Source organism: Bos grunniens, chromosome 13 (genome assembly GCF_055505025.1).
Source record: "Bos grunniens cultivar Pamir isolate PY7600 chromosome 13, Bosgru_T2T1.0, whole genome shotgun sequence".
Classification (NCBI taxonomy): domain Eukaryota; kingdom Metazoa; phylum Chordata; class Mammalia; order Artiodactyla; family Bovidae; genus Bos; species Bos grunniens.
This window is the reverse complement of record NC_141177.1, coordinates 48,874,698-48,888,482: the sequence shown is the minus strand read 5'-3', so window position 1 is coordinate 48,888,482 and position 13,785 is coordinate 48,874,698. Positions and strand designations below refer to the sequence as shown.

Here is a 13,785-nt window from a genome sequence, read left to right as displayed (position 1 = left end):
GAAGGAGAAAAAGGAATGATTAGAAAGCAACTTCCAGCAGCCCCCTTTTGAACACGTTATTTTCAAAAGCCCTGCCACCAAAAAGAGGGCAAAGGCGAGTTAGTTTCGGTGATGTGCGGGACAGGGACACACGCACTAAACACAAGCTGACAGCTTGGGAGATACCTGGATGGCCAGTTGATAAGTGAAGGTGTGTCCCCTTCGGAATCTTTCTGGAGAAACCACTCATGTTTGGGTTTCCCGGTACTATTTTGTACAAAAAAACAAAACTTCAGGTAAAGCCTATGAAAACGTCAACACATACACAGATGTCATTATCATCATTTAAAACCCTCAAGGCTGACTTTTCTTAAGTAAGGAATAATGCTGGCTTTTGAAAATATCTAAGCATGTTTTGCCATGGGGTTTCTATTTGGTGCACGGAATGTCCAAGATGTTCATTTATTACAGATATCAAGATAGAACAAATACATCTGAAGCCACCAAATAAAGTGTTTTGTGGGATCATTTGGAAATATCAAGAGTCTGCTACAGTCATATTCTGCCTGTAAATACCAGACAATTCTCTTGTAGGAGGTTGAATTAAAAATACAAATTATCATCTGTAAGTTCTGTAAAGGTACATTGGTAAATAGCCAAATATAAAAATAGTGTCCATGCAAAACAATACATATGAATAAAAAAAGAAATTCCATAATTGGAATTAATTGCTAGTCTACATTTTTCTTTTACATTTATCACTGAATAATGCAACCAACAGTTACCAAGTACTAATACAAGTCCATTTGATAAATGTTTATTGAGTTCTGACTATGTACAAAACACTGAGCTGGGGCCTGAGAAGTAGCCAAGGTAAATTAGGCATCACGCCAGCCATCAAAAACTAACATTGTGTTGGGCAAGATAACACAGGATTGACACACTCATTCTTCAACACACAATCAAATATAATGCAAGGTTGAATATGACAAAGTCGTAATGTCAGGTTGAAGATATCTTACCAAAAAATCAGTGGCAAGCAAAATCTTGCCATCAGTATATTAAGCAAGACACAGGAGGACTACCCAAATCATTGACCTGCATGCTGTTACAAAACAGAAAAAGAAGCATGGGAACTCTACACGCTAGTTAAAATGTTTACCAGCTCAAAATCTTACCAGCCTACCTGTGATACCAGACTGGAAACACAGATCAAAGACATTTCCCAAAGCACAGAATAATAATTAAAACGAAATTCTCTTAGTTTCTAAAAATCATTTTAATTTGGGTTTTGTTTCAAACTCCCAGGCAAGAACCTGTTGGCCATCACTACTGTGCATTCCGCTGTGACCACTGCAATCTGTCACACTTAGGCATGGATCCCTGTTCTCCAGTCTGTCTACACCCTAATCTATGACCCACCTTTCTGGTCTCTAGTATTACAGCCATTGAGCCCATGGCAAATAAAAAACTCAGATTATGGAAAGACATTTTTATTTCCAATGATAAAGGATCTAATTTCTCAGCATTTATTTAAACATAGGAATAGTTCTGCATATTGTCTGCAGTTTAGAAAGGAGGCAATCAGTATAGCTTGGGATAGAGTGAGCGCAATGGATACTTGCTTTTGAAAATCATCAGTTAATAACTCATATGCCTACCTCACAGTTATTTTAAGGCCCAGATGCTTTTTGTACAATAGAATGCGTTGCAAACTGTGACATATACCATACAACTTTCTGAATATAATCTTCATTAATCAGAATAAAACTTGGTCAATAGAACCCTAAAAAATTATCAGGCCAGTTACAAGTAAACAGGTTCTAGGGATGTAATGTATGACATGGCAAATACAATTAACAGTGCTGTATGATATATATGAGTTCTCATTACAAGCAAAAAAATTTTTTTTCTATATCTTTGATTTTTTATCTATACAAAATAATAGATATTCACTAAACTCTTTCTCCCTGGACTCGTCCACCCCCATAGCTACATGGGCTGGCTGCCTTTCATTACATAGGTCTCTGCTCAACTATTAGAGACACTTCCCTAAGCATTTCATATCAAATAGCAACCTCAATCTCTTCCTTTTTTAAGTTTTTTATTTTTTCCTTGAAGTATAGATGATTTATCATGTTGGATTAATTTCTGCTGTACAGCAAAGTGACTCAGTTATACACATATATATTCTTTTCCATATTCTTTTCCATTATAGTTTATCATGGGACATTGAATATAGTTCCCTGTGTTATATAGTAGGACTTGGCTGTTGACTCATTCTCTACATATAGTAGTTTGTATCTTTTAACTCCAAACTCCTGGTTCTTCTCTTCCCTTCCTCCCGCTCCTTGGCAACCACAAATCTGTTCTCCATGTCTGTGCCAATCTCTTGTGTTTGATTAGAACCATGCCTTGGGTCCTAAAATGATGAACTGAAGTACAGCACTGGGACTACCCTGGTGGTCCAGTGGTTAAGAATCAGCCTTGCAATGCAAGGGAACTAAGATCCCATATGCCATGGAGCAACTAAGCCCATGTGCTGTAACTGCTGAGCCTGTGTGCTCTGGGGCCCTGGCGACACATCTAGAGAGTCCCTGCACTGCAAAGAAAGATTCTGAATGAGGCGATGAAGATACCAAGTACCACAACTAAGACCTGACACAACCGGGAAAAAAAAAAAAAGCGCAGCACTGATCTGGGAAATTCACGGGCACCCCAAAGTGTGGAACATAATGGAAGTTAGGGACCGAGCTTCCCACCATGGGAGCCTGCAGGGTGCCCAAGAGAGGCCCAGACTCAGGTGAAAAGCTACATCATTTCATGCAAGTACAAAATGTATTTCTGGGGCCCAGCAGGTACTGTTTTTTTAAGATGTAATAACAGTAGGTGAGCATTTTAAAACATGAAAAAAATAAAGAGATCACATCTGGATAGTGGCAATGAAACCCTGGGTTCTTTCGCATTTTTTAAATCTTGCATGGATAATGTTGTTTTATGTCCCTTAACATTATGCTTCACTATTTTTAATAATTAAGACTTGGCTAAAAAATTAACAGTGGGAAGGATTAATTTCATATGAACATAATGAGTTCAATAGATGATACTACCAGCCTGTGAGAGCTAAGTGAGGCCCTTGCAAAGTCAAGAATCAACGCTGGTGGCCAGAGATACAGCAGTGATGGAAACCTTCTCTCTCTCTCGACAGGGGGAATGGTTATACATTTCCCAAACTCACTGGCCTGCGTCCTTAAAATACTGTGTGCATCCTGATGTAAATTATGTCTCAATTTAAACATATATCACCGCTGGGACAGAGAAGAGACTTGCGGTTGCCAACAGGGAGGTGGGGGAGGGAAGGATTGGGAGTTTGGCATCAGCAAAAGCAAACTATTATATATAGAGAGTGGATAAACAACAAGGTCCTACTATACAGCACAGGGAACTATATTCAATATCCTGAGATAAACCATAATGAAAAAGAATATGAAGAAGAATGTGTGTGTGTGTGTGTATAACTGAACCAGTTTTATAGCAGAAATTAACACAACACTATAAATCAACTCTATTTCAATAAATTTTTTTAAAAAGCCTCACTGTTGGATCATGGAGTAAAGACTTTCTGAGTAATCAAAATGTAGAAATAGAGTCTTTTGGGGGCAAAGTGAAGTCACTCAGTCGTGTCCGACTCTGCGATGCCACGGACTATAGCCTATCAGGCTCCTCCATCCAGGGGATTTTCCAGGCAACAGTACTGGATTGGGTTGCCATTTCCTTCTCCAGAGGGTCTTCCCGACCCAGGGATCGAACTCAGGTCTCCCGCATTGTAAGCAGATGCTTTACCATCTGAGCCACCCAGGAAGAACTTTTTTGGGGCAGGAGCAAGATAAACATGGGATAAACTTTATCCCAGTTTCCCTCAGGGCTAATCTCAGCGCTGAAGGCCTAAATGCTGCAAGGTTGGCTGAAAAAGAGTGAAAGGTACGTGCAAATGGACCAGAGAGTCAGAGGGAACAGCTGAGTCTGGGGAAGGGATTGGAGGGATCTTCAAAGGGGATCCGTGTCTCCTACTTGACTTCTAATGAAGTAACCAAAGTAAGGTAGGAACTTGACTGCCTTGGTTGTGGGACCAGCCTAGAATCAGCCTTTTGGGGCTGGAGACTTGAGTTCGAAAGTCCCCCAGAGCAGCCAGCGACTTTTTGGTTCATGTTTCACAATCCCCACTCACAGCTGAATGTATTTATAAGCACATGGACTCAAGACCATGTACAAGGATTCCAAGCCCAGACAAAGTGGAAAGAGCCCTGAAGTACAAACAAGGGCTGCTCCAAGTATACTCTGCTGATTGGGGTCACTGGTCCACAGTGAGATTAAAGGCTTGGACCAGAATGTAAACAATGGTCTCTGAGCCTGCTGTGTAGGTCAGTGACCCCTTCTTCCCATCACAACTTTCTTGAGGAAGGTAAAGACCCATGGCCTACATTCCTTGCAAGTCCTTTATATGTTGAGGGCTGATACTGAGTTTGCAGACTGGCTATTTTAAGCAGCACTGCTATCGTTTTTTGACACTTCATGAAGACATGGAAAACAGCAGAACATTCGCTCAGAAATAACTGATGGAGGCCCTTGGTATGTGTTAGATGAAGGGAAGGAGTTGGGAAAATGACTGAGATGCTGTATCTATTCTTCCTGCAAGACTTTTACAAAAGTAATGCTATCACTGAGATCATCCTTATCAATCTTATGGATTGGCTTAATATCAGATTCATGGCGCCGTATTTGGGGAAATCCTGACAAAACTGCTAACATCCTTATCTGGGTGTGTCAGCTTTGTTGTAGGATACTGGGCATCTAGATGTCCCTCTTCCTGAGACATGAAGCATAGGTGAAGCTGCATTTGAGGCACCTCATTTGGTACATGAGGTCTTTCTCCCCTTTCCCCCTTTTGGCAGATAAACTTAGGGCTCCCTGTGGCAAGTCAAGTTTCAGCTTTATAACCATACCGGGAAAAGGACAATCTGATACAGAGAACAGACTGGTTTGGGAGTCCAGCAGCACAGAATATGTAAGAGACTCCAAAAATGACTCTGGTTTCTATTAAGACAGGGAGAAAGGTATACAAACTTGGAAAGGGAAGATGCAAAGGTGACTCTCTGAAAGTATTCTTATCGGTCAAGAGCTCAGTGAGAATGAGACCCCCAGATGTGACCTGACCGCTGGAGAACACAAGCGGACTAGCGCTACCTGTGTCATTGACAATTCACATTCATTAATGTCCTCCCAGATTGGAATAGCCATCTTGGCAGTCATATAAAGAGCTTATTGTCAACTAAAACTCCTAGGTCTGCTTCACACGAACTGCTATTAAATCAAGTTTCTCCAATCCTGAATTTATACACTGATTTTTTTCCCCCTTCTAAATATAGGACTGACTTTGTTAAATTTCATCTTGTTAGCTTCCTACCATTATTCCAGGTATAGGCGCTCTCTTGCCTCCATGCTCCCGTAGTCTCTTCCTTCTTTCTCTCTTTCCCCCATCCCCTCTAATCTCTTCTCTCTCAATCCCTCCCCCTCTTCCTTTTCTTTTTTTTCCTACCATCAAATTTATTTACAATCCCTCCTTCAGAAATTAGTATCTCCCAGATCACCTAATGAAATGCCAAACAGGACCAAGTTAAGAACCAAGGCCAATGTGGAACCAAGACTTCATCACCTCATGTGTAGGTAACTGCAACCACCTCTTTAGTGGTCTCCCTGACTGGAATCAATTCTCCTTCAGCCAAATCCCCCACACTCTTCCAGAGTATTCTTTCTGAAGTACATAACCAAGCATGCTTGCTGTCAAATCCTTTGGGCACTTCCCATTGTACTGTCCACCAGGAGAAGGCCAAACTCCTTGTCATAAGTTGCCCCATGGTTGGTCACCACCTGACTATCTCAACTCATCCCATCCCCTTCCTTCTAGGTCACCTGGAGCAGCCACCTCTCCATGTCTAGCAAACTCACCACATCCTTAAGGACTTAGTTCAACTACGGCCACTTCTTCAAGGAGGAAAGATGAACAACTTATCTTGGTATTCCCATGGCACCCAACTTTGGGCTCTATAATCTTATTTACCTGACTGTGTTGTGGTTAACTCACACACTTAAAAATAACATGCCCACCCAGAAACACAGTGCCTGGCACAAGATAGCTTTCTTGAATGAATAGCTAAACTACTTCAGAGCTGAAATTAACCCATAAATCAAGACCTCTCAGGTTTGGGTGGATGGACAGATGCCTACTGAGTTTGAGTTTTCCCCCACCCTGACTACAAGTTTTCATTTTGTTTATGGGGATGAGGTTTTTAAATACCTTATGTAAATCCACATAAATGTTTTCTATAATATCCCCAATCTTATATCCTAAAGTTTCTAGCCTTCAAAGGGCAAAAACAGCTACCTCTTTTTTCTACTATGATGGAAAATAGAACTGACATTAATAACAAGAGCAACGTGTCATGGAAAGAACTCTGATGAATTCAGAGACCTTGAATGACTGACCAGATCATGGACTCAGCTATATGGTCCTAATCCAGTTACTTAAAGTCTTTCATCTTCAGGGCTTTTCATGTATAAAATAGAGTTTTAAACTAAATAACCTCCCAGCTTATTTCTGATTTTAAGAATTTAACATTCTTTAACACTATCTATTCTGTGGGGTCCTGGGGTGAGCCAGTTCTCTATTGGGCAGTGGCTACCTCCCCAGGAGAGGGCTATAGGGTTACCTGTGAAAGAGATGGTGACCTTGAGTGTAAGAGAACTTTTTTTTTTTATGACATGGCAACTGGAGAATTATATCACCAGGAAATAAGAACTCACCCTAAGTTGTCATGGAAAGGAGTTGCTCTGGGTTTGCATCCCTAAGTATCTAATAAAATGACATGCTTTGACTCCTCACAACCCCTAAGAGTTAATGGGTGAAAAAGTGATTTCTGCCACCAAAATGAAGTCAAATCCAGCACAGTAAAATTGGTTTCACCCTGTGGGTGTCTAGCTCTAATTATGTAACAGCTCCTAATTATAAAACATGATTCAGCTTAAGAAGAATAGCTATTAACACCAGCATCTCATTCAAATTAACAGTTTATTTGCTGAAAGTTGCTTGTTTGGAAAAACTGCTAATGATTGCTTTGCACATTCACATGAGTGTATGAATGTGCAAAGCCACAAGCACACAGGCAAAATACTGTATTTTAAAATCTATCAGACATTTGAATTTTTAGGACATACCAGCTAGTATTTTCGGTGACATCATCTTATTTTGTTCAGTGGATAGAAATGGACATTTGACAGTGAAAATAGAATAAAATGAAGGAAAAAAAAAAAAAAGGCAATGAATTAACCGTAAAAACAGACCAAAGCTAGAAGAACAAGACAAGAGTGATGTCTGGGGAGACAGGAAGGTGAAAGCAATCCTGTGCCAATACAAACACACACGTGAGAAGTATCCAGCAGTCTCTTTAGAGAGTAGATCCTCAGAGATCTCTGTTCCCACGACATTCTGGCCCAGTGTAGACTCTGTGTTAGGAAACTTCCCGCCGTGGCAGAGACAGAAGCTGACCCAGGAATGCCAATGGTCAAGAGGCAGTTGCCTCACTCAGCATCTCGCCAATTAACTAAAACAATGAGCTCCAGGCTCTGGAGACAGTTTTTAGATGCAAACCTCTCACTGGGAGATGCGCAAACGATCAGAAATAAAGGATAAAAACTCTTGAGAAGCCACGTGCACCCTAATATTCATAGCACAACTATTCACTATAGTCGAGACATGGAAACAGCCTAAGTGCCCATCGACAGATGATGGATAAAGAAGCTGTGATGTGTACATACACAATGGAATATTCCTCAACCTTAAAAAATGATGAATATCGCCATTCGCAGCAACAGGATGGACCTAGAGAGATTATAATACTAAGTGAAGTGCATCATAATACCATACCATACAAATACCATAAGGCACCACTCATACGTGGAATCTAAAATACGACAGAAATAAACGTATCTATGAAACAGGAAGAGACTCACAGACACAGAGAACACACTTGTGGTTGTCAAGGAGGAAAGGTAGGGGAGAGATGGATTGGCAGTTTGGGATTAGCAGATGCAGATGATTATATACAGGATGGATAAGCAACAAGGTCCTGCAGTACAGCACAGGGAACTATTCAATATCCTTGATAAACCGTAATGGAAAAGAACATGAAAAAGACTTCAGTGTACAGCAGAAGTTAACTATACTTCAGTAAAATTTAAAACAAAACAAAACCTTTTATTTGTTTATTTTGGCTGCAGCACACGGCTTGTGGGCTCTTAGTTCCCTGACCAGGGATTGAACCCTGGCTCCCGGCAGTGAAAGAACAGAATCCTAACCATTGAACCATCAGGGAATTCCCAAAACAAAACAGTTTTGAATTAAAACAGAAAAATAAAAAAAAGAAAGGGTAGGACTGCATCATAACCCTGCTTCCTTCCTGGATGGCCAGAGTCTGCATGTCACAGTGCTGCAGAAATGGTTCATTCTGGAGGGGGCCGTGGCCCACTGTGCGGCCAGGGCACAGCTCTGAGGAAGCCCCGTTCAAACCATCATTCACCAATGGCAGCCACCCCCGATCAAAGGTCAGCGTCAGCGCTGCGTGAAACCCCCACCATCAGTCTTCTGGCATGAATGATAGTTCGCTAAGTGGGAAAAGGAGTGGTGGGGATCCCAGGAGAATAATAGTAACAATAAAACCCCAGAGTTCTCTAGAGCAGATCACCACTAGAAAATTAGGTGTGCTTCTCTTCTTTCCAGTTCCTGTAGGGAAATACACATGCTCAGGAGAAGGGCAGGTGTGGGACTTGGTGGGGGGGGCGGGGTTTCTGCACTCACAAAATTAACCCAGATGGTGCACTTTATTGTTTGTGACATTAAGAGATGCACCAAATAGCAAACTGACAAGAGCTTTGGATTTAAGATTTTTAATGGAGTTCAGACTTTAAAATTTTGAATAACACAGAGGCTCCCAATACCTTGGAATTTTATTCTAAAATTCACAGTGGCCAAATTAACAAAGAATGGTTCATTTCAGCTATACCATCTATTTGGAAAACACAATTCTTGAAATTCCAAATTTACAGAATTTGGTAGGACAAGGGAATGGTGGTTGGCATGTGATTTATTCTCTATTACCAATATAGCATATATAGAGATAAATATGTAAAAATATATGTGTATATATATATACACACACTCACACATACTGTTCTGTTACTATGTATGTTCTTAGTTTGCTAAAGAACAATATTTTCATATGAATTTCTGGACAACTGACAGGATTTCTGAACTAAAGACTCTGTTACTATCATACATACACACACATGTAACACGCATACATACATACACATACATACATATCTTCTCTATCACATAAATTGTGAAAGTGAAAGTCACTCAGTCGTGTCCAACTCTTTGCGACCCCATGGACTATACAGTCCATGAAGTTCTCTAGGCCAGAATACTGGAGTGGGTAGCCTTTCTCTTCTCCAGGGGATCTTCCCAACCCAGGGATCAAACCCAGGTCTCCTGCATTGCAGGCAGATTCTTTACCAGCTGAGCTACCAGGGAAGCCCAAGAATACTGGAGTGGGTAGTCTACCTCTTCTCCAGGGGATCTTCCCAACCCAGGAATTGAACTGGAGTCCCCTGCATTGTAGGTGGATTCTTTACCAACTGAGCTATTAAAATAAACTAATCACTCAGCTAAATATTGCCCTAAAAACTGTTACTGACCTTATAATGTTTAAAAACAGTATAGTACAAGAACTAATGATTATTCTGTTTGTACATATATTTGCATTAGCATATATGAGAACATATAAAAAAATATGCATTCAATATCTGGCTCACATTTGAATTTTTAGGACACTGTGTAAAGTGTTTGGATGCTATTTTCATGAGTGATGTATTCCAATTTAATTAATGAAACAAACAACAGCCTCTTCCTAGCGAGCACAAAATGAATTGATGGAGCAGGAGTGACAATTCAGAGATAAATAATCCCAAAACCGCCTAATTCAGAGCTTCACAGGGATGAAAGAGTAAAGCATAACAGTGAGAAAAAGATTCCATTTCAGTGATAGGACAAATCCAGTATGCTATTCAATTGTTTTGCCATTTGTAGATATTTTTCTGGTCATTTCTTAACCTTCTAAACTTCTCTGTCACATATTTCCAGGTCAGATACCATCTTATTTTCACTACAGTTACTGGGTCACCAAGAGTTCTTTGTTGTTTTAATTCACAAAGTATTTTTTGGCTCTCTTCTCCCGGAATGGAAGTCAGACAACAATGACTCCCTGACACCTGAATTTCCTGGCTCTAGAGAAAGGACTACCAGCAGAATGTTAATCCACTTAAATCCATCTTTAAAAGCTGAACAAATGAAGTCAGTGTGGACTAAATCCCAATGCTATTTTAACATCATACCTGTCACACATTACTTTCCTTGCTTTTTAATGTAAACACATCTCTGGTTTTTTCCTTTTCTATATGAAATGATTTGTGTTTCTTGGCCTGCAAATTTGTATGTCTTGAGTGGATTCAAAAAACAAGGCATGTGCTTCCTTGCAAACTCCTTTACAATTTCTTAGTTCCTTTAAGCCTTTCTTCTGTGAAAGAAAGGCACTGTCAAGCAGAGGTGAGGTGTATGAACACTCCCAGGTAACATGCCTCGTCAAATAACCAGGAGGGGACTTCCCTGGTGGGCCAGTAGTTAAGACTCGCCTGCCATTACAGGGGACGTAGGTTTGATCCCTGGTCCAGGAAGATTCCATGTGCCGTAGGGTCTGCAGCCCGTGCACCACAACTACTGAGCCCATGAGCCCTGCAGCCCGTGCTCTGCACGGGGAAGACTGAGCACCTCAACTAGAGAGCAGCCCCCACTCTCCGCAGCTAGAGAAATCCCACACACAGCAATGAAGACCTAGCGCAGCCAAAAACTTAAAAAACAACAAAACCTAGAAGGAAGTGGGCTCTTAAGGTTTTAAGTGATATATATATTTGAATATTGAGATTTTTACTCATACAGAACTATCATGTATCCTATCATTTTACCTGGAGTACTCTGCACAGTTTTTATTATTATAACTGCTTCAAAAATCTTGTTGAGAACTGATGATATGTGATGTAGATGGTTAACCCAGACACCGCGATGATAAACAGTTTTCATGATATGGCAATCAAAAATTGGATTCCTTGTTATTTTTTAAACCATGTAACCCACACAACTCGAACTTTCTTTCTAATTTGTGATGTTAGGTTCCTTTGTCCTGCTTACATAGCTCGCCAAGAGTTTGCTTTGATAGAGTATAACTAACCCAAGAACATTGTTTCTACTACGAAATGCAAATTTCCCACAACAAAAGAATATGACTATAACATATGTTTCAAAATACGAGACAGTAAGTCCCTAAACTTTGAGCAGTTTAGTCTGAAGGATGAACAAAGGCCCTCAAAATACAATCAGGATCCATACTATTGAATTCTCTTAGAAGCTGCTGCTGCTGCTGCTAAGTCGCTTCAGTCATGTCCGACTCTGTGCGACTCTGTGGGACCCCACCAGGTTCCCCCGTCCCTGGGATTCTCCAGGCAAGAATACTGGAGTGGGTTGCCATTTCTTTCTCTAATGCAGGAAAGTGAAAAGTGAGAGTGAAGTCGATCTGTCATGTCTGACTCTTAGCGACCCGATGGACTGCAGCCTACCAGGCTCCTCCATCCATGGGATTTTCCAGGCAAGAGTACTGGAGTGGGTTGCCATTACCTTCTCCTCTCTTAGAAGCTAGTATCACTAAATATTCTAGTGTAGGTGGTCAAGCCAGTAGCGGCCAGTCTTGGAGTCAATACACTTCAATAACTGAAATAGTCTGTTTTAGATGTAAGACTGCCACGTGAAGATGGCCATATTTACTTTGTCCCAATGTGGAATAAACAGCAGTATTTTCCATCATGTTTTCTTTTCTTTTTTTTTTTTCTAGAATAAATTTGCCTGATCTCAGGTTCTTATCCCCCTGAATTCACCTGCAAACCTAATGTTTATTTGAACTGAAAAAATACATTTAGGAGTCTGCCTAGACAATAAGCCTAAACCATGAAGTAGGAGATTTATGTAATTTGCATCCTAATTGTTCAGCACACTTTTTAGATTTAAATATCTAAACTGAACTCAAATTTAAACTTAGATATTTAAATTGCGAGAGAAACATATATTCTCTTCAGGCATCTGACTTTCTGATTTTATCCATTCTCTGATTTTCCATTCGCTGACTCTGTGACGCAGCAATTTCTCCTACTGGTAGATCTTTTCAATGAGGTGCTTTGATACACAGCAGTATCCTTAGCATGCTGATATACTTATGTAACATATGTTATAGTCATATTCGGTGTTTACTGGGCATACTTCACATAACCTAAACTGAGACCCAGTGAAAATTGGTTAGTGGCGCCCTTCTGCTTTGTTACTTTAAATGACAGCAACAGAAACAATGGCTCCAAAGTCTTGGGTATGATCACAGGAAAATGAAGGAAAAGACACTTGTTAAAGGCAGATGAGAAATAGAAGAAAGATCTTGAAAATGTGTCGCCATAACACCTGTTCAGTTTCTTCTTTTAAAAAAGAACATACCAAGAACTAAATTGATAAATTTAAGACTGGGAAGCTTTCTGCTTTGGTAGAACCTGTGTTGACATTGTGAAAATGAAAAAAAAATCATCAATATCATTATTTCTATAGTTAGCCCAGAACTTTGCAGAGCACTGAGGACCCCAAATCTCAGACACAGAAGCAGCAGAGGGGATGTAGGTGACGGTGGGTCAACACTTACCTGGCTCGAGCCTCCGCAGGGAGTGGCAGGTCACTGGTGGAGTGGCTTGGGGAGGCCGGCTGCCCAGGCGATGGACTGGGCAGGCTGTGCACTGCCTTTGGGGACCTTGGCACTTCACCGAGGGCAGAGTCTCGCCCGGAGAATGAGAAGGAAGAGGAGACCTCCCCTGCAAGGGGCAGGTCTCGGGCCAGCCCGGTGGCACTGGGCTCTTGACCGCGTCTTTGGTTTTCTGCATTGAGCAGCACCTCTGTGTCGGAAACACCGTCACTCCGGTGCAGGCCATAGTCCTTGGACTCAGCCACGCAGGTCCTGAGCCCCGAGAGCTCAGTCCTGGAGTAGGATGAGCCGGAGTCTCTGCTGGACTCAGCCGATCGCTCGCTTCTTACCCCCCTTTTCTCCGCAGCCTCGGGGTCCTTTCTGGACCTGCTGTATCGAGATGGAGTTTCAGAGTCTGCTTCCGGATCCAGGGTGAGCCCATACTTTTCTGCCAGCTGCCGTCTTCTCTCTGCTTTGTACCTGGCGATTCTTTCGGCTTTGGACTCGAGGCTCTGGGTGTCCATGATGCCTGAACTGTAGGGCGAGTCAGCATGGATGCCTGAGGTTTCTGTGCACTGTTTGGATCGAGTCTGCTTTTCTAGTGAAGAATCTGAAGTTTCTTCTTCTTCATTTGATCGACCTACAAGAAGATCATATATACAGAATTCAATCAAAGACATACATTTATTCTACTCTGCTATGTACACAATACACTGAGTGGCCAGGCTGTGAAGAACAAATTTCTCACCTCCTTGAGGTTGCCTACAATGATTTACCTGGGAGGCTGAAGAAATCTGAGGTCTGCAGGGAAATACATTAAGGGCTGAGATGCTCTGTGCACCACCGCATAAGCCATGTCAGGCATGGCCTC

General features: G+C 41.4%; 1 protein-coding gene across 50 annotated transcripts in view; it reads right to left on the bottom strand.

The window, feature by feature from the left end:
- Positions 1-13,785, bottom strand: part of SVIL (supervillin) — a 256,217-nt gene that overhangs the window by 76,392 nt on the left and 166,040 nt on the right. For 30 of the 50 annotated variants that reach the window (XM_086333936.1, XM_086333952.1, XM_086333949.1 and 27 more), the window contains 2 exons: positions 12,879-13,554; positions 166-246 (listed from right to left, as the gene is read on the bottom strand). In XM_086333936.1, the coding sequence (XP_086190062.1) occupies positions 166-246; positions 12,879-13,554 (757 nt within the window). The remainder of the gene's footprint in view (positions 1-165; positions 247-12,878; positions 13,555-13,785) is intronic. The other 20 variants (XM_086333948.1, XM_086333958.1, XM_086333963.1 and 17 more) reach the window with 1 other exon arrangement.